The 26,379-nt window shown below is 39.4% G+C and overlaps 1 protein-coding gene across 1 annotated transcript in view; it reads left to right on the top strand.

The window, feature by feature from the left end:
- RARS2 (arginyl-tRNA synthetase 2, mitochondrial) overlaps positions 1-26,379 on the top strand; it is an 80,801-nt gene that overhangs the window by 4,519 nt on the left and 49,903 nt on the right. The window contains exon 2 of the mRNA XM_060115097.1: positions 18,443-18,516. Within this exon, the coding sequence (XP_059971080.1) occupies positions 18,443-18,516 (74 nt within the window). The remainder of the gene's footprint in view (positions 1-18,442; positions 18,517-26,379) is intronic.

The raw sequence follows: 26,379 nt of genomic DNA on the forward strand, positions 1-26,379 counted from the left end.
TAGATTGTATAGTAGTTCCATTTTTAACTTTTTGAGAAATCTCCAAACTATTTTACATAGTGGCTTCACCAATTTACATTCCCAACATTAGTGCACAAGTGTTCCCATTTATCCACCTCCTCACCAACACTTTTTATTTGTTGTCTTTTGATAATAGCCATTCTGACAGATGTGAATTGATACCTCATTGTTTTGATCTGCATGTGCCTGATGGTTAGTGATGTTGAGCATCTTTTCATGTGCCAGTTGGCCATCTGTATATCTTGGGAAAATGTCTGTTCAGGTCCTCTACCCACTTTGTAATTGAGTTGTTGGGTTTTTTTTTTGTTTGTTTTTTGGGGTTTTGGGGTTTGTTTGGTTTTTTTCTGATGTTGAGTTTTATTAGTTCTTTGTGTATTTTGGATGCTAACCCCTTGTCAGATGTATCATTTGCAAGTACCTTCTCCCATTCAGTAGGTGGGCTTTTTCATTTTGTTGGTAGTTTCCTTTGCTGTGCAAAAGTTTTTTAGTTTGACATAGGCTCATTTATTTATTTTTGCTCCTTTCAAATTACTGCTTCTGCCAGGTCTCAGAGTGTTTGAGACTTTGTGTGTGCCCTTTAAAAGCAGAGTCTGTTTGCTATAGCCCTCTGGCTCTCCTGAAAGTAAGCCCCACTACCCTTCAAAGCCAAATGTTCTGAGACTTGTCTTCCTTGTGTAGGACCTCCAGGCTGGGGAGCCTGATGTGGGGCTCAGACCCCTGGCTCCTTTGGGAGAACCTCTGCTGTTGTAATTGGCCTCCCTTTTGTGGGTTACCCATCTCGGGGTATGGGTCTTAACTATACTGTTCTCCACCCCTCCTACCCATCTAGTTGTGGTTCCTTCTTAATGTCTTTAATTGTAAGAAGACATTTTCTGCTGGTCTTTGTCATCAGTAGTTGCTCTGTGAATAGTTGTAATTTTGGTGTGCCCTGGGAGGAGGTGAGTTCAGGGTCTTCCTACTCAGTCATCTTGGCCACTCCTACACTGGTGCACGGCCTCATTTTTCCATCTTCAAAACCAGTGACAAAGCTGGGATTTTTTTATGTTGCCATTTCTCTGGCTCTTTGAGTCTAAAGTTTTCTAAGCACTATCAATCCCCAGGTTGAAAGTGAATGGAATATTCTTTCTGCCCTGGCATGGCTCCAGAGTAACTTGAGAAACAGCTGTATAAACAGGTAATTTCAGTGCAGTCTGTAACCACTATGTTAGAAGCATTTGTGAAGTGCTAAGGGAATATGGAGACGACAGCTTCTTAGTGTCAGAGAAGGCTGTGTTGGGGCTCAGTCCTGAGGAGAGGATGTGTAGAAGTGTACTGAGTAAGTAGAGTGAGAGCCTGGTGGGGATAGGGTGTTTCAAGAAGAGCATGTGCATAGATACTCACATGGTAGGGCATGGCATGTGCATGGAACCACAATATTTGGGTGTGACTGACTGTTTAGAGTACACCTCCGATGCTCACTTCAGCAGGTTCTACTGATTCTGTCTTCAGAGTAACACCTTGAATTCATCCACTCTTTTCCATCGCTGCTGTCCCTTCGGTCCCACACCCCAAGCCAAGCTGCCATCATCACCTACATCAGCTGCTTTACACCAGCATTCTGATGGGTCTTTCTGTTTCCTTTCTTGCCCTCTCTCCAATCCATTCTCGTTATAGCAACAAAAGTGACTTCTAGAATGTAAATCAAATCATATCACTTATCTACACAAACTCACTGCCAGAACCTTAACATCTTTCTTTCCAACCTCAATTCATGCCTCTCTCCCTTCTGTCTGTAGGATGGTAGCCACACTAAGTTTCGGGTTTTCCAACACAGCAGGTTCTTTCCATTGCCATTACATTCCCATTGCATAGATTATTCCCTGTGCCTAAAGGAAATGATTTTATACCATGACTTCCTATGCCAGATGGAAGTTTCACAGAACAATACTTTATAATGTGTGTGCATTCTTCTCTATTCTGTGCTGCTTCATTTTTCCAAAAAATGCTGGTTGGGACTCACTGAATTTCTTCCCAACTGACAACCTATAGTTTGGAAACTGTGTCCTCCAGTTATCCTCTATCTCAGTCCCTTGTTTGCTTCTGTCATAACACTTATAAGAGTTAACGATTATTTGGTCTTGTGTTACTTGTTTTGGTGTATATTTCCTCTATAAGCTTCACGAAGACAGAGAGCATATTTTATTCACTGTTATTTCCCCAGATCAGCGAAGTGCCTGAAACATAGCTGTTGGGATATAATATAAAGCTTGCAGCTTCACCAAATGAGTTCATAATCTTAAAGCTGTGAGATGACATGGTGGAAAGAATTCAAATTCCAGCCCCTTCACGAATGTGACTGACTTACTCTTGGCAGCTTTTAATTAACCTATCAGCTATCAGATGATGGTATTGATTTCTCGTTTACAGGATTATTGCAAGGATTAATGATCATGATGATAATGAAGAAGATAATTGTAACTATTTGTGGAATACCTTACTGGTACCATGCAGCATTTTGCTGAACTTTACAGGGCTTGTGATCAGGTTTAATGAGGTAATATTAACAGAAAGTGCTTAGTGTGGAGGACTGTGAGGGCTTTGTGATTTTACCCTACAAGTTAGTCAGCCATAGTTCATGGATGGTGGCAGAAAATATGAGAGCCCTGGGCGAAATAAAAGGCTTTTATTATTTTATTATTCCCAGCAAAAGTAGTAGCCAGAGTATCAACATCTTCTTGTATGGGTTCCTCAAGTTCCTCTTCTTCCCAAAGGGCACCGTGAAGAGGGTCAGATGATACCGGCACAGGCAGTGTGTGTGTTATATAGGAGAGGACCCTGAGACCTTTATAATGGCAGCAGGCATGTTCCCCTTTGTTCTGATGTGGGACACTATTTCTGTCTCACAAAGCTGTTTGTTATATAAACCTCTTTGGAAAGATCGTCCAGAACAAAGAGCAGTTTGGGCTTTGCTTACAAGACACACAGAAACTTAAGAGTCCCATAGAGATTTCTCTCCCGACCCTTAGCACAGTGCTATGCAGATAAGGTGTGCAGTACTTGATATTATCATCTCACTTAATCATCTCAATCATCTTGTGCTCTTGGTAGCATTATCTCCATTTTATAGAGGAGGACCCTGAGACTCAAGAAGATGAAAAGAATAATCTAAAGTCACAGAGCTACAAAATTGTGGAGTTCAGTGATGAACCAACCCAACTGTCTGACTCAAAATCGAAATTCTTTGGATTCTGTAGAATGACTTTTGTAAAATGTTGAGCACTGTCTCTGCCTCAGAAACATAATGACAGAGGGTAGATTTGTTTCCCTTTCTCACTTCCTTTTCATTTAGGTTTTGATGTTAAGTTTAGAATAAATTCAGCTGGTTGATTTTAATTCCTTTTCATTTTGAAGTATTTTCAAACTTAGAGAAAAGTCATGAGAGTAGTACAAAGGAACTCCACATACCCTTATCCAGATTCACCAATTAACATTTTACCACATTTGCTTCATCTTTCTCTCTATATCTGTATAATCTGTTTTCCTGTATCATTCAAGGGTGGGTTTCATAAATCATGCTCCGTAACCTCCTAATGCCTAATTGTTTACTTCCTAAGAACAAGGCTTACCTTATATAATACAGCTACTAGATTCATATCACACTGATACACTTTTTTTTGTCTTTTTTTTAATATCTTTATTGGAGTATAATGGCTTTATAGTGTTGTGTTAGTTGCTGCTGTATAACAGAGTGAATCAGCTGTATGCATATGTATATCCCCATATCCCCTCCCTCTTGCGTCTCCCTCCCACCCTCCCTCTCCCACCCCTCTAGGTGGTCGCAGAGCACCGAGCTGATCTCCCTGTGCTATGTGGCTGCTTCCCACTAGCTATCTATTTTACATTTGGTAGTGTATGTATGTCAGGGCTACTCTCTCACTTCTTCCTAGTCTACCCTTCCCCCTCCCCCATCCTCAAGTCCATTCTCTACGTCTGTGTCTTTATTCCTGTCCTGCCCCTAGGTTCATCAGTACTTTTTTTTTTTTTTTTTTAGATTCTATATATATGTGTTAGCATACGGTATTTGTTTTTCTCTTTCTGACTTACTTCACTCTGTATGACAGACTCTAGGTCCATCCACCTCACTACAAATAACTCAATTTCATTTCTTTTTATGGCTGAGTAACATTCCATTGTATATATGTGCCCCATCTTTATCCATTCATCTGTCGATGGACATTTAGGTTGTTTCCATGTCCTGGCTATGGTAAATAAAGCTGCAATGAACATTGTGGTACATGACTCTTTGAATTATGGTTTTCTCAGGGTATATGGTCAGTAGGGGGATTGCTGGGTCGTATGGTAGTTCTATTTTTAGTTTTTTAAGGAACCTCCATACTGTTCTCCATAGTGGCTGTATCAATTTACATTCCCACCAACAGTGCAAGAGGGTTCCCTTTTCTCCACAGCCTCTCCAGCATTTATTATTTGTAGATTTTTTGATGATGGCCATTCTGACTGGTGTGAGGTGATACCTCATTGTAGTTTTGATTTGCATTTCTCTAATGATTCGTGATGTTCAGCATCTTTTCATGTGTTTGTTGGCAATCTGTATATCTTCTTTGGAGAAATGTCTTTAGGTCTTCTACCCATTTTTGTATTGAGTTGTTTGTTTTTTTGATATTGAGCTGCATGAGCTGCTTGTAAATTTTGGAGATTAATCCTTTGTCAGTTGCTTCATTTGCAAATATTTTCTCCCATTCTGAGGGTTGTCTTTCTGTCTTGTTTATGGTTTCCTTTGCTGTGCAAAAGTTTTTAAGTTTCATTAGGTCCCATTTGTTGATTTTTGTTTTTATTTCCATTTCTCTAAGAGGTGGATCAAAAAGGATCTTGCTGTGATTTATGTCATAGAGTGTTCTTCCTATGTTTTCCTCTAAGAATTGTATAGTGTCTGGCCTTACATGTAGGTCTTTAATCCATTTGGAGTTTATTTTTGTGTATGGTGTTAGGGAGTGTTCTAATTTCAATCTTTTACATGTAGCTGTCCAGTTTTCCCAGCACCACTTATTGAAGAGGCTGTCTTTTCTCCATTGTATACTCTTGCCTTCCTTATCAAAAATAAGGTGACCACATGTGTGTGGGTTTATCTCTGGGCTTCCTATCCTGTTCCATCGATCTCTATGTCTGTTTTTGTGCCAGTACCATACTGTCTTGATTACTGTGGCTTTGTAGTATAGTCTGAAGTCCAGGAGTCTCATTCCTCCAGCTCTGTTTTTCTTTCTCAGGATTGTTTTGGCCATTCAGGGTCTTTTGTGTTTCCATACAAATTGTGCAATTTTTTGTTCTAGTTCTGTGAAAAATGCCATTGGTGGTTTGATAGGGATTGCCCTGAAACTATAGATTGCTTTGGGTAGTCACACTGATTCATTTTTATCTAATTTACAATCCATTCTAGTTTTGTTGATGTTTTTCAACAGCCTTTTTTTCCAGTATAAGCTCACAAACTGCATTTCATTGTTATGTAATTGTTACATTTTAAGGGCCTTAAGCTCCCCTCCTTATTAATTTGTATCTATGTAACTTGATAGAGGAGATACACTGCTAATTGTGAATAGAGGAGAGGCCTCCTTGACTGCTGAGGAGTTTTGTTGTCATATCTCAGGTGTGACCTCAAGGAGCAGTTAAACTTGTCCAGTTGTTGTCATCCAGTCCTAAGCTGAAATATCTTCCCAACGTAAGTATTTCAGCTTAGAACTGGTTACGTTGGGAAGATTACTCATCCACATTCAGATGAGCTACCGTAACTGACTGAATTATCTAGGTGTGTGCTTTGCTTCTAACCTATTCTCACAGGCCCACTAGCATTCAGTTCTGCTTCAAACCACAAGTTCTGTAAGAGCCATGCTAAATTTCTTTCGTTATAAATAATTGCGAATGACTTGCCCATCAAATCATTTGGGAAGTTCTTTTCTGAACCCTGAAGTTTCCGTTGATACCTCGTTTGCTGACTGCTTGAGTCTTTGAGCTAATTCAGACCTGAAGAATATCTCTGCAGATGTGGGAGTACTCGTGTATTGGCGCTTGGTGGCAAACATCCACAGCTGACCTGGTTATATTAGAGAGTCAGAACTGAGGAATGACCAGGGGTAATTGACAGTTTTAAGTAATTTAAGATCTGGGAGAGTGATTGATAATCCTTCAAGAATTTTAAAACTCATTGCCTTGTAGACTGTGTTATAAAATACAGAACTAATTTTCGTAAGATATCAGTTCTGCCACCTACATGTTTGGTTACTAAAGCGTAAGGATCTCTTTTTCATCTGCAAAATTAGGGTTTTTATGTGGTTATTGGAGATTTTGATCTTGAACCTGGCAAGCTTAGCTCCTAAATGAATTTAGAGCCTATCTAGAGCCAGACTGATAGGATATTTTTTTGGCTTTGTGTTCAGTACCTGAGTACTAAGCGTAAGACTTATGTGTGCCTGTGTGCCAGGGGAAGAAATGGTTGAGACCTGCCCACAAGCTGATTAATTAATGGCTCTCTCATGCTGGGTACCCTAGAAGCCAAAGATTCTATTACATTAGAATCTTTGACTTCAGCTTGCCAAATCCAAGGCTTAGAATTGTACCTGGTACATTGTGAGCACTCAGTACATATTAGTCCTTATTATATTATACATGAGAATCTCTGGTCTTAGGTTCCCAAAACAGATCTGGCATATGTATATTTTCACTTTTGATACTCCCTTTAAGAAGTGCTTCTGCTTTCAACCTCAGATTTCCTCTTCATTCAGTTGGAAGTTATTTAGTTTATTTCTCAAGGACTGTGACTAATGTTTTTTGGGTTTTTTTAAATATAAATTTTATTTATTTATTTTTGCGTTGCTGCATGCGGGCTTTCTCTAGTTGTGGCGAGCGGGGGCTACTCTTCCTTACGGTGCATGGGCTTCTCATTGCGGTGGCTTCTCTTGTTGCGGAGCCACGGGCTCTAGGCATGTGGGCTTCGTTAGTTGTAGCATGCAGGCTCGGTAGTTGTGGCTTGTGAGCCCTAGAGCGCAGGCTCAGTAGTTGTGGAGCACGGGCTTAGTTGCTCTGCGGTATGTGGGATCTCCCCGGACCAGGGATTGAACTGTGTCCCCTGCATTGGCAGGCAGATTCTTAACCACTGTACCACCAGGGATGTCCCCTGTTTTGTGGATTTTTTTTTTTTTTTTGCAGTACACGGGCCTCTCACTGTTGTGGCCTCTCCCATTGCGGAGCACAGGCTCTGGACGCGCAGGCTCAGTGGCCATGGCTCACGGGCCCAGCCGCTCCGCGGCATGTGGGATCTTCCCGGACCGGGGCACGAACCCGTGTCCCCGGCATCGGCAGGCGGACTCAACTACTGTGCCACCAGGGAAGCCCTGTTTTATGGATTTTATTCCTCTGTTTTTAGCTCTAAAATTTTGAGCCTTAGTCTTCTTTTATCATTTTATTTTCAACTGAGTAAACTTTTAGCATATTCTGTAAAAAATTTTTCTTTCACTAATCTGAGGCCTCAAGTAGATAGTTATCGATAGGCTCTTGTTTCACCTGTAGTAGCACCCTAGATGAAGCCTAACGCCAGGAGAAACACCTTTACCTAAAGGGGAAAAAAGAAATCTAGCTAAGGAAACTCATAGGTCACATTTTCATCAGAGAAAACACTAAGTTCAATCTCAGAGACAAGTCCTATTATTTCCAGAATAGTTCTGAACCTGTGAGACTGTAGGTGAATTAAAAACCACGCCCTCTGACATTTGACAGTGGTTCCTTTTTCTTGGTTTTTTTGTCTGTGTGCGCCCACCCCATTTGAAAGATACTCCTCGAATTAATTAAGATCCCTCAGTAGTTTGGGCACTGATCAGTTAAAGTGGAAGGCAGCTGGTGTCTCCCTCTGCCGTGCTTCTCAAGCTTTGTCTACTTGAGACTGGAATCACCTGAGAAGCGTTGAAAAAAAATACCTAAGCCCGGGTCCCTTGAGCTGGGGTGGGATGGGGGCCTTGAAGTTCTCAACCTTAGCAGGGGATTTTGGTGTTCATCCGGGCTTGATAACCACTAGCCAAGGACGGCCAAGAAGCAGAAAGGTGTAGTTCAGTGGTCCCCACGCTCTACCTTACGTTAGAATCAACCCCCAGAACTTTCTAACATCTGTGTTGCCCACGTCATACCCTGTATTAATTAGACAGAATATTTGTATGTGGAAGCCAGGCATCGGTGTTTTCTAAAGATCCCTGGGTCATTCCCATGTGCAGCAAAATGTGAGAACCCCTGGTATAGTGACTAAGAACAGAAGACACGTAGGTTTAAATCCAGCTTCTCTGATAGGTGTGTAAGTTCACTGTGCTTCATCTGTAAAATGTGGAAAATTATTTAGCTACCTTACAGGCTTGTCATTAAGGGTCAATGAATTCATATAAATAGGGTACTTAGAATTGTGTTTGTATTGTATGCATGCAGTATTCATTAGTCATTATATTATCTGTTAGAGTTCTGAGGATGGGGTATTTTGAAGCCCCTCTCCACACCACCAACCACCCCAGAGGCTTTCTGGTGTTGGGGACCTAATTATTATCCATTACCCTAGGTGAAAGCTTTAGCACCTGTATGATCAGGCCATTCAAGATGGCTGTTCCCATGCTGTCTGTATATTCCCTGCTGACCAGTCCCTGCTTCACTCACATAAGTACCCAATCCTCTTAATTATAGGGCTTAATCAGTAACCGCCTACTTGCTTGCCCCCTGCCTCAGCTGCTGGTTTTTCTGGTAATTGTTGAGCCAACCTGACGTCAGTTCCCCCTATAAATGGTAGCCTCCTTCTCTCCCAAGTAGCGAAGATGGCTGCCATGTCCTGTCCGCCGTCAGCCATACACAGCGGGGTGTTGCTCCAGGACCTTTTGCTTCAGACGTGTAAGATCCTCTCTCCGATAAATCAATAGTGTCTCTGTAGCTGTCTCTGGGCTCTTTCTTCCGTCTCCAGGCTGGGCATCCAACAAGGCCTGCAGGGTGCAGCCCAATAGCCCCACATGAAGTTAAATAAACAGAAAGCTATATATCTGAACTATACTGCTTAATTTTCAGTAGGAACTCCTTAACAGTAGATACTTTTTTTTTTTTTTTTTGCGGTACGCGGGCCTCTCACTGTTGTGGCCTCTCCCGTTGCAGAGCACAGGCTCCAGACGCGCAGGCCCAGCGGCCATGGCTCACGGGCCCAGCCGCTCCGCGGCATATGGGATCTTCCCGGACTGGGGCACGAACCCATGTTCCCTGCATCGGCAGGCAGACTCTCAACCACTGCGCCACCAGGGAAGCCCAACAGTAGATACTTTTATAAAGTTGTGCTTTGGTAAAGAAAAAAATCTTTCTCATTTTTGCAAAAATACTACCTGCTTATTGTAAAGAATTACAGTACAAAGAATTTAAAAAATAAAGTTATCATCAGTAACATTGATTGACCTCTATTTTAGATACATTTCTTTGCAGATATACAGGCTGAAAAAAGAAGGAAGATGGGAAGACAGAATAGATATGCTTTATATAAAAATTGAGCTGTATTGTAACAAGCTTTTATTTTTTTTAAGTTTTACAATGGAAAATGTCCAACTGCTAAAAGTATAATACTATTATGATTCCCCACGTACTCATAACCTAAATTCAGTTTTAAGTAAAAAGTATTAAACACAGTTTAGCTTGAATATAACGGAAAAAAAAAGAATCCAAAGTGCGATTCAAAGAATTATTGATCAATTTCCTAAACGAGTCCTCTACAGTTAAGAGATTATGAAGCACATCACAATTTGGAGCTTATTTTTTTAAATCTTGATTTTTCAGAGACTCCTAGATACAGAGAACAGATTGATTTTTTTACCAGAGGGGAGCGGGTAGGGGGTTGGACAAAATAGGTAAAGGGAATTAAGAGGTACAAACTTACAGCTGTAAAATATGTTAAGTTACGGGATGTAACATACACATAAGGAATATAGTCAATAATACTGTAACTTTGTATGGTGACAGATGGTAACTGCACTTATTTTGGTGATCATTTCATGCATCACTGTGTTGTACACCTGAAACTAATATAATACTGTGTTAATTATAAATTTAAAAAAATCTTGGTGTTTCGGGCTTCCCTGGTGGCGCAGTGGTTGAGAGTCTGCCTGCCGATGCAGGGGACACGGGTTCATGCCCCGGTCCGGGAGGATCCCACATGCCGTGGAGTGGCTGGTTCCGTGAGCCATGGCCGCTGAGCCTGCACGTCCGGAGCCTGTGCTCCGCAACGGGAGGGGCCACAACAGTGAGAGGCCCGCGTACCGCAAAAAAAAAAAAATCTTGGTGTTTCAGATTTAGGCAGTATCAACCCTTGCCATGAAAGAAGAGAACATTAGCACTCTTACAGTTGGTATAACTTCCTCTACCTTTCCTAATTTGTTTCAGTAACTTTCTCAAAGTTTGTAACACTTAGTCTGTTTATTAATGGTATTTGTATGACTTGTCTCTTACTCACTTTATTTTGAATTGGACACATTGCTTACCACCAATCCTTTTCCTGATACATGGCTTAATTGTCTAGATTTCTTTATAAGTAAATTTTTCAAGAAGGGGTTTATTTTTTTTAACTTGCTTTTTTAAGAAATTATGATTTCTCAGATAAAATAATCCTAGACATATCAAAAGGAGGGTTAATAACTAGAAAATTAGCACATTTAGAAATATGAAAATAATAAATTTAGAAATATTAAAATCTTCCTTTTAGAAATAAAGCAATAACACCAGATTGTTTAGTTCTGATTTTTGATTTTCCAAAGTCTGATAATACAGATGCAAATGTCATATAACAATCTAATGTTATTTTAATTTTTTTCCAATTTTCATATGTTGGCAACTAATTCAAATTAAGAAAAGAACTGAGCAGGTGAAATAAGCAAATCAGTTTGCAGCTTCTCCAGTAGATGAATTTTGCCCTATACAATATCATTGCTAAATTATTTACTTTAACCAGATCATGATCTTTGTGATTAGGTAATGTGGCTACAAAGTAAAGTACATTTATTTCATCTCTGGAGTTTTCTTGATTGGGTGCTTTATTTTTGAAATTTAGTGACTTGACCAGGATGTGTCTCAGTGTTGAATTTTCTGTATTATGTTTTCCTGACATAGTCATTTATTTTGATCTATAGATTCCATTTGTTTCCTTTGGGGGGGGAATATTTAATCATGGAGAAGAATACTGTTAGTATCCATGTACCCTTCACCCTGCTTGAGCAATAAACTATTACAAACACTATTAAAATCTCCTGGGTACCCATCCCTTGATGCAAACCCTCTTTCCTCACATATGAGGTTTTGTTTATCATGCCTGTGCATGTGACTTACTACCTAGGAATGTATCCCTAAATAGTATTCTTTTGCAAGTTACTAAATTTTATATAAGTGGGAATCAAACTGTAATTATCCTTCAAATATCCTTGGGGTCTTTTTTGTTTGTTTCCTTCAAATTTTAAAAGAGATTTATCCATGATGGTGCACAGAGGTCCAGTTCTTTCATTTTACTGCTGAGTGGTGTAACATTGCAGTCATATACAACAATTTAGATTTCGTTCTTAATTTCAGGGATGATTTCCCTTTTATTGGCTATTATGCCCAATCTCCTATCACCTTGGTCACACCTGGTTCTAGCTGCCACTTAAGTGAACAGTTTCACATGTGCTTCCATGCACTTACTGTTAACAGCACTTCCCGCCGTCAAAAAGCCTGCTACCAACCCATACTTGGCTCAAGCGTGGTGGAGTGAACACCCTCAAGGACACCCCTCAGTCACTGGGGGATAGAAGCGCCTGCTCCCTATTTTTTGATAGACACTTTGATATACATTGTGTATACCTCTTGAAAAGTACGATAGAGGGCGTCCCTGGTGGCGCAGTGGTTGAGAGTCCGCCTGCCGATGCAGGGAACACGGGTTCGTGCCCCAGTCTGGGAAGATCCCACGTGCCACGGAGCGGCTGGGCCCCTGAGCCATGGCTGCTGAGCCTGCGCGTCCGGAGACTGTGCTCCGCAACGGGAGAGACCACAGCGGTGAGAGGCCCGCGTACCACAAAAAAAAAAAAAAAAAAAAAGTATGATAGAAATTAAGGTCCTATTGCCTATAGCAGTGAACTTGATAGCACAATCTTGTATTTACTTTTTCTCCTCTCTTACTGTCCCCAGTATATCACTTCTGCCCTCAGCAATCACTTCCCAGATAAACTACGTGCACACAGTCCTTTCCCCAGGCCCTGCTTTTTGGGGGATCCAAGATATATATCTATGAATACTTTTATTTTGGGGGGTTTTTATTTATTCATCTTGATGGCTTCTGGGAAATAAGACTAAGGTAGGAGCCCTGCTAAATAAGGGTGCTCCATTCTGCTTGAGAATCTTTTGTATCTTTCTTGACTACCACTTTGTGAAGAGTGTGGCTTTGTGCTTTGTCTCTCTGTCCTTAATGCTGCTGGAGAACCAATGTACCTGTCTTGTCAAAGAAGCAGCTTGCTTCTTTGCTGCTGCTCTTTTGTATTTTAGGGACACCAGTTATCCTAAGGTTGGATTATCTTGTACCCAGTTTTATTTATCTTTGATCTCTTTATGTTTTTTAAAATCTGTATTATCTGATTATCTTAGCCCTTATATGTTATACTTCTATTTTCAATTCTGAGTACACTCTTCCTTTGTGTTTCCTAATTAATAGTTCCATAATAAATGTTTGATCATCAATTTATTTAATCTTTAGACTCCTTTTTTATCTCACTCTGTTGTTTTTCCATCTTTCAGTTCTTGCTTATTCACAAATCTGGAAGCCCTTATGAAGAATGTATTGTTATATTTTTCTTCTAGAGTTCTTTGATGTCCTGTATGCCACACTCCTTTCATTCTTTTTCTTTCAGTCCCCGCCCCTCCCTCTCCGTATCTCTATCTCTTTCAGTTTGTTTGTCTGTTTCTGATGCCGATTCTTTTTCATTTACCAGTGCTTGACAGCTCTGCCCAGACTTTATATTTGCTTCCGCATTGTGTGGGTGACTTCTTCACTCTCCACTTCAGAATTGTTCTTGGCTCACCTCACTTTTGTGATTACAAAAATATAAACTCTGCAGCTTTCCACTCCTCTTTTGTCTCTCCAGGAGGTCGTGGTGACCTGTACACGTTACTCCTGAATTCTGACTTGGCATATTTTTGCTAGCTAGTTCTGATATTTTTCCATCTTCCTATAAAAGTTCCTCCTCTGATTCTTGCTGCCCATGCAGCACAACATCAGGATTTACTCCCTGTAATTGGGGAATGTATTGTGTTTCCATTGGGGAGGCCCTCAGATTCTGCCCTAGAAGCTTCACTTGTGCTGGAAATCACTTCTCTCTTTTCCTCATTCTTTCCTGCAGTTCTGTAGCATCTCTCAGTCACAGATGAAAAAAATAATGGAATTCATTCAGTGTTTTCTCTCCAGATTTGGGTATTAATGAGAATTGTTAATTCAGCTTAGGAGCCTTGCCAAATAGGGCTGCCCCATAATCTGGTGTATCTCTGCTTGGTTACCACTTTTGAAGCTTATAACTTTGGGCTATGCCTATCATGTGTATTTTTTGCTGGAGAACCAACCAGCCTGTGACCTACCTTCCTTTCTTTCTCCTCTCCTTTCCTCCTTCCTTTTCATTTTAATTTGATACTGGGTAGGAAATGGGAGATTATGTAAAGAAGACTTCTTTCTACTACTTAATCCCAAAGTCTTTTTGGGTTTTGTTTTTAATTGTGGGAAAATACACATAACAAAATTTAACGTCTTTTTTTATGGTTTGTTGTCTTATTGAAGTATAGTTGATTTATGATCTGTTAATTTCTGCTATACAGCAAAGTGATTCAGTTATACACATATATACTTTTTCTATATTCTTTTCCATTGTGGTTTATCACAGGATACTGAATATAGTTCCCTGTACAGTAGGACCTTGCTGTTTATCCATTCCATATATAATAGTTTACATCTGCTAACCCCAGCCTCCCACTCCATCCCTCCCCAAACCTCTCCCCCTTGGCAACCACAACTCTATTCTCTATGTCCGTGAGTCTGTTTCTGTTTTGTAGATAGGTTCCTTTGTGTCATGTTTTTATATTCTACATATAAGTGATATCATATGGTATTTGTCTTTCTCTGTCTGACTTACTCACTTAGTATGGTAATCTCTAGTTGCATCCATGTTGCTGCACATGGCATTATTTTGTTCTTTTTTATGCCTGAATAGTATTCCCTTGAATATATGTAACATCTTCTTTATCCATTGATCTGTCGATGGACATATAGGTTGCTTCCATATCTTGGCTACTGTGATTAGTGCTGCAGTGAACATTGGGATGCATGTATCTTTTCAAATTAGGGTTTTCATCTTTTCTGGATATATGCCCAGGAGGGGGATTGCTGGATCATATGGTAGTTCTATTTTTAGTTTTCTGAGGAACCTCCACACTGTTCTTCATAATGGCTGTACCAACTTACATTCCCACCAACAGTGTAGGAAGTCTCCCTTTTCTTCACATCCTCTCCAGGATTTGTTATTTGTAGAGTTTTTAATGATAACCATTCTGACCAATGTGAGATGATACCTCTTTTTATTTATTTATTTATTTATTTTGCGGTACGCGGGCCTCTCACTGTTGTGGCCTCTCCTGTTGCGGAGCACAGGCTCCGGGCGCGCATGCTCAGCGGCCATGGCTCATGGGACCAGCCGCTCCACGGCATGTGGGATCTTCCCGGACCGGGGCACGAACCCGTGTCCCCTGCATCGGCAGGCAGACTCTCAACCACTGCGCCACCAGGGAAGCCCCTGCATTTTATTTTTGATTTGCATTTCTCTAATATAAAGTTTACCATCTTAACCATTTTTAAATGTACAGTTCAGTGGCATTAAGTACGTTCACATTGTTATGCAACCATCACCACCAACCATCTCCAGAATATTTTCATCTTGCCAAACTGAAACTGTCCTTATTAAACAGTTACTCCCCATTCCTCCTTTCTCCCCAGTCCCTTTCTTCTTGGTTTTTTAAATTTACATCATATAAGAATGTTTTTTGCCTTTGTAAAATTACTTTTGAAGGTATTTTCTATTTTGGTCTTCGCATCTTCATGTGTATATAACTTGGTCTTAGAATTTACTTTTAGGAAAACTTTGTTCCCACTGACTTGCTGGATCTCTTACGAGGTAAAAAGTGCTGTGTAGATTCCCTTTGCACCTTGGTTGCTAAGAAGCCTGATTATCTTTAGCTTGAGTTTGCTGGCACAATTTTATACCTCCATTTTATTTTTATGGTTTAAGCCCCCTCGTTGGGGGGGGGCGGTTTGCTCTTTTGGAGCAAATGAGGTATGGTAGAAGAAATAAGCTTTAAGTAGTTTTTAGTTTGTATCAGAGAATTTTTTGTGTTGGTCCTAGGTAATATGTTTACACTCCAAAGTCCACAACTTACTTGTGAGATAAAGATTAAAAAATTGGGGCTTTCCTGGTGGTGCAGTGGTTGAGAGTCTGCCTGCCGATGCAGGGGACACAGGTTCGTGCCCCGGTCCGGGAAGATCCCACATGCTGCGGAGCGGCGGGGCCCGGGAGCCATGGCCACTGAGCCTGCGTGTCCGGAGCCTGTGCTCCGCAATGGGAGAGGCCGCAACAGTGAGAGGCCCGGGTACCACACACACACACAAAAAAGATTAAAAAATTGGCCTATGTTGAATGGAAAATGCACAATGTAAGAGGTGTGAGTTGTCAGTTTCAGCTTTATTCAGGGACCTTACTGATGACTATATCCTGGGAGACAGCCACTCAGTAGCTCTGAGTAAACTCCGAAGAGATAGGGGGAGGAGCCTGTTTAATCATGATTGTTGGCTGGGGAATATGTGCAGTCAGGCTTACATCTCAGTAAAAGATAACAGCTAGTCACAAGGAACAGATATCTCTGTTAATGATTTTGGTGCTTTTCTAGATATGGGAAGATGCAAGAATCTGGTTATTAAAATTCTTCCTGAGATGTACATAGAACTATCTGAGGGGCCTGTTTTTCCACAGTGCAGTGTGCCTCATCCTGTTTTTTGTCCTGAACTCCTCTCAGGGTTCCTTATCGGTCAAACTGCAGTGGCTAATGACTTAATCCATGTATAACTGGATGGTAAACGACGTTCTTTTTTTTTTTTTTTTTCCAGCAGAATTTAGTTATATCTAAGATAGGCAGAAGGTCTTATAGGAGAGGGTTATGGGTAAGTTTGAAAGACACTATGTCCAAAATGCAGGATCTTACTTCCCTGACCAGGGATTGAACCCATGCCCCCTGCAATGGAAATGCAGAGTCTTAACCACTGGACCGCCAGGGAAGTCTCCCAAAATAAAACCTTTTAAAGGAAGAAGGAAATAATATTTATTACGTGCTTATTATGTGACACAATTTTGTTAGTCCTCACAAGAGCCCTAGTTTATTATTAATAGATTTATTATCCCCATTTTTCAGATGTGAAAACTTAAGCTTGTTGATGTAAAATGACTTTCCCAAGGGCTCATAGACAGTAAAAGTGGAACTGGAATTTGAATTTTTTAAAGAGAAATTGTAATAGAATCTTTATTACTGATGTATCTGTTTTGGCAGGAACATTTTGTAATATAAACATGAACGGTTACAGCCTTTATTCTGTAAGTGCTTTGGAAGTATTTATCCACTTCTGGGAAAGTATCTTAAGGGAAAAAAAGCCTTTTTTGTAAAGGATACAGTAATTCAGTTCCTAAAGGCTAGGATTTAAAAATAAAGACTGTACTCTGAGATTTAAATTTAAAAAATCAACATATACTTGATCAGCAGAAATATACAGAGTATCTTAAAGGTAAATGGCAGCTCCTGGTCTGCAAGTTTTGACCTTTTTTTACGTTAATGAAATTCAGCAAACGATTTCTTTTGATAATAGGGTAAATATTATTATTAATAATGGAGATAGTGACTTTAGTTTTATTCCTTTCCTACTGAACACTTACAGACCCCTCTGAGGAAGATTAAGATTGCTTCTTCTTACATTCTTTACTTTTCCTATTTACCCCATTACTCCCTTTCCCTTCTCAGCAGCCATGACTTCTCCATTGCAGAGGCTGCCTAAGGATTGAGGAAGTGGGCAAGAAAGATGAAGACAGTTTTAAATTCATCATGGCTGTACTGCTGTTTTCACTGTTTCGTTTTCATGCATTTCTTGTTGAAAGGGTATCGATATGACATAGGGGTTGAAGGTAGGTTCTGGTTATAGATAGTTTGTGTTTACATCCCAGCTTTTCCACCTAAGTAAGTTACATGAATTCTCTGTACTTCAGTTTCATCATTCATGAAATGAAGGCTATAATAGTATGGAAGTCATTGGATTGTTTCAAAGAAAAATTAGGCATAATTTGAGTTCCTGATGAAGTCAATAGTTCACAGCTATGACTGTGCATTACAGTCATTCAGTGAGCTTTTCAAAAATACAAGTGAGTAGGGACTTCCCTGGTGGCGCAATGGTTAAGAATCCGCCTGCCAATGCAGGGAACACGGGTTCGAGCCCTGGTCCAGGAAGATCCCACATGCCGAGGAGCAACTAAGCCCTTGTGCCACAACTGCTGAGCCTGGGCTCTAGAGTCCGCGAGGCACAACTACTGAGCCCGCATGCCACAACTACTGAAGCCCACACGCCTAGAGCCCGTGTTCCGCAACAAAGAGAAGTCACCTCAGTGAGAAGCCCCTGCACCGCAACATGGAGTAGCCCCTGCTCACTGCAACTAGAGAAAGCCTGCGCACAGCAACGAAGACCCAGTGCAGCCGTAAATAAATAAATAAACAAACAAACAAGTGAGTAAACTTTTGATAGAGCCTGGGGGTCAGATTTCCCCCTCATTATGTATTTGTTTGCTTGTTTATTTAAATGGCATGAGATTTTTGTTTCTTTTATTCACTGCTGTATCCCCAACTCCTAAAACAGTGCCAAACACAAAAAGATTTTATGAATGAATTAAAAAGCAAATTATCTTTGGTCCCAGCAGTTCGTCCCTTCTCTTTTTGTAAAAATAAATAAATAAATAAAAAGTTTTTTAAATTTATAAATATAAAATTCATCCTTTTTGGTAAACAGTTCTATTTGCCAATTATGGTCAAACCCTTTTCTCATCTTCAACCCCTGGCAACCACTGCTCTAATCTTTATCCTTACAGTTTTGGGTTTTCTGGAATGTCAAATAAACTGAATCATACATTAAGTAGCCTTTTGAGTCTGGCTTTTGTCACATTGCATAGTGCATTTGTAGCTCATTTGTGTTGTGTCTCAATATTTTTTTTTCAATTGTTGAGTAGCATTCTATTGAATCTGGAACAACTATATTAACAATCTCGTGCTGTTTGTTCTTTTTGATTTTTAGCTTTCAAGAGTGTTGGATCTTCCTCCAGAATACTTGATCAAGTCAATATCTGCAGTTCCAATTTCCAGAAAAGAGTTAAGTATAATATATTTGTAATGATCTAGAATGTTGCTGGCTTTGTCAATATACAAAAAAAGTTACTCTTCAATTTACAGAATAGTCCTTGAAATTAACCTTAATATATGATTTAACCTATTATTCCCATGGATTTAAATAATAAAATTAAAATCTGTATTTTACATACTGACATGGCAGATTATATTAGTATTCTCATGTTGTTTTGATGTTTATTCTAATAACTATAATTATGGCAGTCTTTAAGAAAAATTTGGAATGAGGTTCGAATTTAATTCTGTAACAGCAAATAAAAGAACTAAGATTGTAGTTAGATTGTAGTTAGAAAATCAGGTTTTGAAGGGATCTTAGAGGTTTTGCACCTATCTAACACTTGAATACTGTTGTGCCATATTTACCTGCTAGATTTTTTTTTTGCAGGTTTTGGTTTTTTTGCTTGTTTCCATTTGAGGCGCCCCCAGTGATAGAGAATTACTGGTTAGGACTACATACAACCTATAGTTGCTTCTTGGATTCAGAGAGATATCTCTTCTGTTTGGTCATTCTCATTGATACCTGTTTACAAGTTGGCTAGAAAACTTCAATATTTGGATAAAATACCCTCTCAGTTAATTAATAATGACAAGAAATTAGCTACATAGTAGGCATTTAAGCCCTAAGCTTAAATTATAACTGTACCATTATGATATAATTATACCATTATCATTATACCATTATGTCCTTGTATTTTGTCCTGTAAACTTTGTCAGGATTTTAAGATTGAGTAGAGTGAATGTTCTTTTTCCAAGAATAGGACAGAGAGATAAGTGGAAAAGAAAGAGAAAGGCGACGTATGGCCTTGTAAAAGAAAGCATCTTTAAAATGGCCTGCTACAACTTCATCTCTACCGAGTTCCAAGAACAGAGGCAACCACTGACCAAAAGATGGGCCATATAATTATATGTAAATTGATGTAGTGTTGCAAACCAGTTACCTATTTCATAAAATCTGTAAAGGACATTTTGCATAATAATGGGAATGTCTCCGTTTTTATTTTGTTTCAAAGACCTTTAATAAGCTGAACCGTGTTGGCCCATCTTTTTGTTTGTCTTTTTTTTCTTAATTGAAGTAACATTGGCTTATAACATTATATAAACTTCATGCGCACAGCATCCTCTAAACAGTATAGCGTGCTCACCACCAAAACTTCAGTTTCCATGTGTCAGCATACAGTTGATCCCCTTCACCCATTTCACCCTCCCCCCTGCCCCACCACCCCTTCCCCTCTGGTAACCACCACTCTGTCTCTGTAGCTGCATGTTTGGTTTGTTCACTTACTTTGTTTTTATTTCTTATACTCCACATATGAGTGAAATCACACAGTATTTGTCTTTCTTTGTCTGATTTATTTCATTTAGCGTAATACCCTCGAGGTCCATCCACATTGTCCCAGACGGCAAGATCTCATCTTTTTCTATGGCTGAGTAGTATTCCATTGTTTATATATATACCACATCTCCTTTTTTAAAATTTTTTATTGGAGTACAGTTGATTTACAGTGTTGTGTTAGTTTCAGATGTACAGCAAAGTGAATCTGTTATACATAAACATATATCCCCTCTTTTTTTAGATTCTTTTCCCATATAAGCCATTACAGAGTATTGAGTAGAGTTCCCTGTGCTATACAGTAGGTCCTTATTAGTTACCTATTTTATATATAGTAGTGTGTATACGTCAGTCCCAATCTTATCCCTCCCCCACCTTCCCCCTGGTAACCGTAAGTTTGTTCTCTGCATCTGTAACTCCATTTCTGTTTTGTAGATAAGTTCATTTGTACCCTTTTTTTTAGATTCCACATATAAGCACTATCATACAATAGCTATCTTTCTCTGTCTGACTTACTTTCACTTAGTATGATAATCTCTAGGTCCGTCCATGTTGCTGCAAATGGCATTATTTCTTTTTTATGGCTAAGTAGTATTCCATTGTATATATGTACCACATCTTTATCTATTCATTTATGGACACTTAGGTTGTTTCCATGCGTTGGCTATTGTAAATAATACTGCAGTAAACATAGGCGTGCTTATATCTTTTCAAATTAGTGCTTTCATGTTCTTCTGATAAATACCCAGAAGTAGGATAGCTGGATCATATGGTGGTTCTATTAACTTTTTGTGGAATCTCCATAGTGGCTGCACCAATTTACATTCCCACCAACAGTGTATGAGGGTTCCCTTTTCTCCACATCCTTGCCAACACTTATTTCTCACCTTTTTGACAGTACCTATTCTGATGTGAGGGCATATCTCATAATTGGTTTGATTTGCATTTTCCTAATAACTAGTGGATGCTGAGCATATTTCCATGTGCCTGTTGTCTTGGCCCCTCTTTTGAATAAGATTTTCTTTACCTGCTTGCAGTTCCTTTGGGTAGCTCCACTTTAACAATCTGAAATACCAGAACTTTGGTTTATAGAAAATAAATATTGGGGAGGACCTTAATTTTTCTAGGCTACCAGTCTAAAGTTCTGCATATTAAATTTGTTTACAACAAAGGAAAACCCTAGCTTTGCCTTCATAAACCCAGTTATTCTTTAGAGTACTAAAACAAAGCCTAAGTGTTCTTGTTTTGGGGGTTTTTTTTTTTGGCTGTGTTGGGTCTTCATTGCTGTACGCAGGCTTTCTCTACTTGTGGTGAGCGGGGGCTACTCTTCGTTGTGGTGCGCGGGCTTCTCATTGCAGTGGCTTCTCTCGTTGCACAGCACGGGCTCTAGGCATGTGAGCTTCAGTAGTTGTGGCGCAAGGGCTTAGTTGCTCCACGGCATGTGGGATCTTCCCGGACCAGGGATTGAACCCGTGTCCCCTGCATTGGCAGGTGGATTCTTAACCAACTGCACCACCAGGGAAGTCAAAAGCCTAACTGTTCTATATTTCTAACTTGATTCTAAAGTGCTATAACATGCCAGGAGAATTAAGAAATTTTATTTTTGTTAATTTGGTTTATTTAATGTGATGTGAATCCATTTGCTCATGTCTCCTAAATAAGTTTTACAGTTGTCCCTTGAACAACATGGGTTTAAACTGCATGGGTCCAGTTATACGTGGATTTTTTCAGCTAGCTTGAACTATGGTACTACATGATCCATGGTTGGTTGAACCGTGGATACAGAACCGTGGATTTGGAAGGCTGACTGTAAAATTACACTGGGATTTTCAACTGCTCGGATGGTCAGTGCCCCTAACTCCCCCTGGTTGTTAAAGGGTCAGCTGAATTTTTTTTTTTTTTTTTTTGGCCACGACATGCAGAATCTTAGTTCCCTGACCAGGAATTGAACCCACACCCCCTTGCAGTGGACGTGCAGAGTCTTAGCCACTGGACTGCCAGGGAAGTCCCAGCTGTATTTTCAACTGTGGTGAAATTCCTGTTTAATACTGCTTGTAGTAGACAGAATTAGTAACTTTGTTACCAGCCAGTACTTCTCAGATCTATGGATTTCAGTCTGAAACCACAGCAGCTTCTTGGAAGTAGTGGGGAAGTAGCTATTGCTGTTTTAAACTTATTTTTTTAATTATAAACAATATGAAAGTAGAGGGAATAGTTTAATGAGCCCCTGTGTGCCCGTCACTCATGATCATTAGCACATGGCCAGTTTTGTGTTGTCTACACCCCTACCCACTCTCCTTCTTCACAGTGGACTATTTTGACAGCTGCTTTTCATAGTCTAGATGTTATGTCATTTTAAAGGGATTTTTTAAAATTAGTTTTTCTGTCATGAAAGCAAAACATAACCTTAAGGAAATTCAGGAAAATACAGAAGAATAAGAAGAAAAAATCCCCAATACTCTTACTACATACAGTAAGACAACTGATGTTAGCAATTTGGTATATCTTTTCTCTTTTCTCTTTGAATATGTCTTCCAGCCTTAAAAAAGTCATAGCTGTAAAACAACTATGTATGATTTTGAACCCTTTCTCTTGGCATCATTTCTTTGAAAATACCACTTTTTGACAGTGGCTTACTCTTAACTCTGCCCTGTTGATGGACATTTAGATTGTTTCAGTTCTGACTTTTCACATAGTTCACATTCAAGAATTGCCTCTCCAGGATGTGGAGAAAAGGGAACCCTCCTACACTGTTGGTGGGAATGTAAATTGGTAAAGCCACTATGGAAAACAGTATGGAGGTTTGTTAAAAAAAAAAAAAAAAAAAAAAAAAAAACACTCAATTCCACTCCTGGGCATATATCCGGAAAAGACAAAAACTCTAATTCGAAAAGATACATGCCCCCCAATGTTCATAGCAGCACTGTTTGCAATAGCCAAGACATGGAGGCAACCTAAGTGTCCATCAGCAGAGGAATGGATAAAGAAGATGGGGTGTGTGTGCGCGCACACGCACGCGTGCGTAATAGAATATTACTCGGCCATAAAAAAAGAATGAAATATTGCCATTTGCAGCAACATGGGTGGACCTAGAGAAGATTACCATAATAAGTGAAGTAAGTCAGACAGAGAAAGGCAAATATCAAATGATATCATTTATATGAGGAATCTAAAATAAAAACAAATGAACTTATTTACAAAACAGACAGACTCACAGACACAGAAAACAAGCTTATGATTACCAAAGGGGAAGTGGGGGAGAGGGATAAATTAGGAGTTTGGGATCAACAGATACACACTACTATATATAAAATAGATAACAACAAGGACTTACTGTATAGCACAGGGAACTATATTCAATATCTTGTAATAACCTATAGTGGAAAAGAATCTGAAAAAGAATATATATATATACACACACACATTTGTGTGTGTGTGTGTAACTGAATCACTTTGCTGCACACCTGCAACTAACACAATATTGTAAATCAACTCTACGGTACTTCAATTAAAAAAAATTACTTCACTAAATAGACAAAGCAAAAATTTCTTGTGGGTGTATAATTAAAATCTCCCAAAAGGGAAAACTGGGATCAAGTCTGGTTGATTACCCTCACCTCCCTGAAGCATTTACTTCTCTGTGGGTCCTTTCATAGTAGCAAATAACCCAGCACAGAATTCAGAATTTGTGTTTTAAATATTCTTAGTTTAATAAATTGGTGTTAATCATTATTATTGGCCTAAAAGGATGATTTTTTAAATTTGTCCTTATACCACTGAACTACTTGAAAATATTTTACTGAGAATTTTTTAATTGAATTAGTTTATTATTTATGTCTCAAGTAAAATTTTGGATACTTCATACTATTAACTTTTTAAACCATCTATAGAAAATCATGTGAACTGTTTGGGTTTTCCTGGATGTTTGAGAGCCATCCTGTAGGTTTATGGTCATCTTAAACCTTTTATAAAGTATCCCACACAGGGAAGTATATTCAATATCCTTAGATAAACCATAGTGGAAAAGAATATCAGAAAGAATGTATGTATATATGCATGTTTGTGTAACTAAATCACTTTGCTATACAGCAAAAATTAACACGACATTGTAAATCAACTATACTTCAATTTAAAAAAAAAGAGGGCTTCCCTGGTGGCGCAGTGGTTGAGAGTCCGCCTGCCGATGCAGGGGACACGGGTTCGTGCCCCGATCCCGGAAGATCCCACATGCCGCGGAGCGGCTGGGCCTGCGAGCCATGGCCGCGGAGCCTGTGTGTCCGGAGCCTGTGCTCCGCAACGGGAGAGGCCACAGCAGTGAGAGGCCCGCGTACAGCAAAAATAAAAATAAAAAAAAATTAAAAAAAAAATTAAAAAAAATAAAGCATCTTAGCTATATGTCAAATCATTATTTAATCTTTGGTACATTCAAATCTTTATTTTCAATTAATATTGCTGTTATAGCTCTTATTTTAACTTTATATGGTTTTTATTTTTTAAAATCTTTGTGTTATTCCCATTTTGTTAAACTAATTTCTTCATTTTCCCACATTATTGGCACAAATACTTGACTAAATTATCAGAGTTCTTTGGTAAGAATAAATATATTCAAACCTTATATGAGTTTCCACAATTACAGTTAATCTTTAGAAAATTGAATTGTTATGTAATCATTAGAGAATAGTCCTAGAGAAGAAACAGAATGGTTTGCCAACCAATCCAGTAAGTGAAGAACTACAGACAGAGTAATTCTCCATGGCTTGGTACTGTATTAACATTTTTATTTAACATCAGAACTAGGATTATTTTACCAGAACTTAAGTAGGCGCCATTATCATCACCATTTTACTGTGCCACAAAAGAAAGTAAGCAACATGCCGAAGAGCACACAGACACTGATTAATAGTTGAATTTGGGTCTTCGGTTACACCTCAAATGTCGGTAGATGAGTTTGGGTTGATAAGTGTAATCCACACTAGGCTGCTGGATAATGGGCTAAGGTGCAGGAGAATCCCCCCCCCCCAGTTTTATTGAGATATAATTGACATACAGCACCGTATGAGTTTAAGGTGTACAGCATAATGATTTGGCATACATATTGTCATGAAATGATGACCACAGTGTTTAGTGAACATCCATCATCTCCTATAGACAACATTAAAGAAATAGAGAGGGTTCCCTGGTGGCGCAGTGGTTGAGAGTCCGCCTGCTGATGCAGGGGGCGCAGGTTCGTGCCCCAGTCTGGGAGGATCCTGCGTGCCACGGAGCGGCTGGGCCCGTGAGCCGTGGCCGCTGGGCCTGCGCGTCCAGAGCCTGTGCTCCATGGTTAGAGGGGCCGCAACAGTGAGAGGCCCGCGAACTGCAAAAAAAAAAAAAAAAAAAAAAAAAAAAAAGAGAGAAAAAAAATTTTTTCCTTGTGATAAAAACTCTCAGGATTTACTCTCAACATACAAGTGTTAATTATCTTTGTCATGTTGTACATTATATCCCTAGTACTTATTTATGTTATAACTGGAAGTTTGTACCTTTTGACCACCTTCATCTAATTCCCCCTCCCCCTAATCCCCACCTGTGGTAGCCACAAATCTGATCTCTTTTCCTAGGAGTCTGTTAGTTAGTTTTCTTGTTTGTTTGTTTTTGAAGTATATTTGACCTACAACGCTGTTCATATTCTACAACATAGTGATTTCTGAACATTTCAAAATTATCATGTTAAGTCTAGTTGTCATTGGTCACCATGCAAGGGCAGTGCATAATTATTGACTATATTCCCACACTGTACATTTCATACCTGTGGCTCATTTATTTTGTAACTGAAAGTTTGTACCTTTTAATCTTCCTCACCCATTTCTCTCTTCCCCCTACACCCTTCCCCTCTTCCGCCTACACCCTTCCCCTCTGGCAACCACCTGTTTATTCTCTGTATCTATGATTCCGTTTCTGTTTGGTTATGTTTGTTCACCTGTTTTGTTTTTTAGAATCTGCAATTAAGTGAAATCATATAGTATTTGTCTTTCTCTGTCTGACTTATTTCACTTAGTAGAATACCATCTAGGTCCATCCATCCATGTTGCTGCAAATGGCAAGACTGCATTCTTTTTATGGCTGAATAATATTCCAGTGTGTGGTGTGTGTGTGTGTGCACACACACACATACTACATCTTCTTTATTTGCTCATGTATTGATGGGCACTGAGGTTCCTTCCGTATCTTGGCTATAGTAAATAATGCTGCAGTGAACATAGGGGTATACGTATCTTTTCAAATTAGTGCTTTCATTTTCTTTGAATAAATACCCAGACTTGGAATTCATAGACTGTATGGTAGCTTAGTTTTAATTTTTTGAGGGATCTCCATACTGTTTTACATAGTAGCAGCACCAATTTACATTCCCAACAACAGTGCGTGAGGGTTCCGTTTTCTCCACATCCTTGTCAACACTTATTATTAGTTGTCTTTTTGATAATAGCAATTCGACAGGTAGGAATGATACCTCATTG

This window comes from Mesoplodon densirostris, chromosome 12 (assembly GCF_025265405.1).
Source record: "Mesoplodon densirostris isolate mMesDen1 chromosome 12, mMesDen1 primary haplotype, whole genome shotgun sequence".
Taxonomy (NCBI): domain Eukaryota; kingdom Metazoa; phylum Chordata; class Mammalia; order Artiodactyla; family Ziphiidae; genus Mesoplodon; species Mesoplodon densirostris.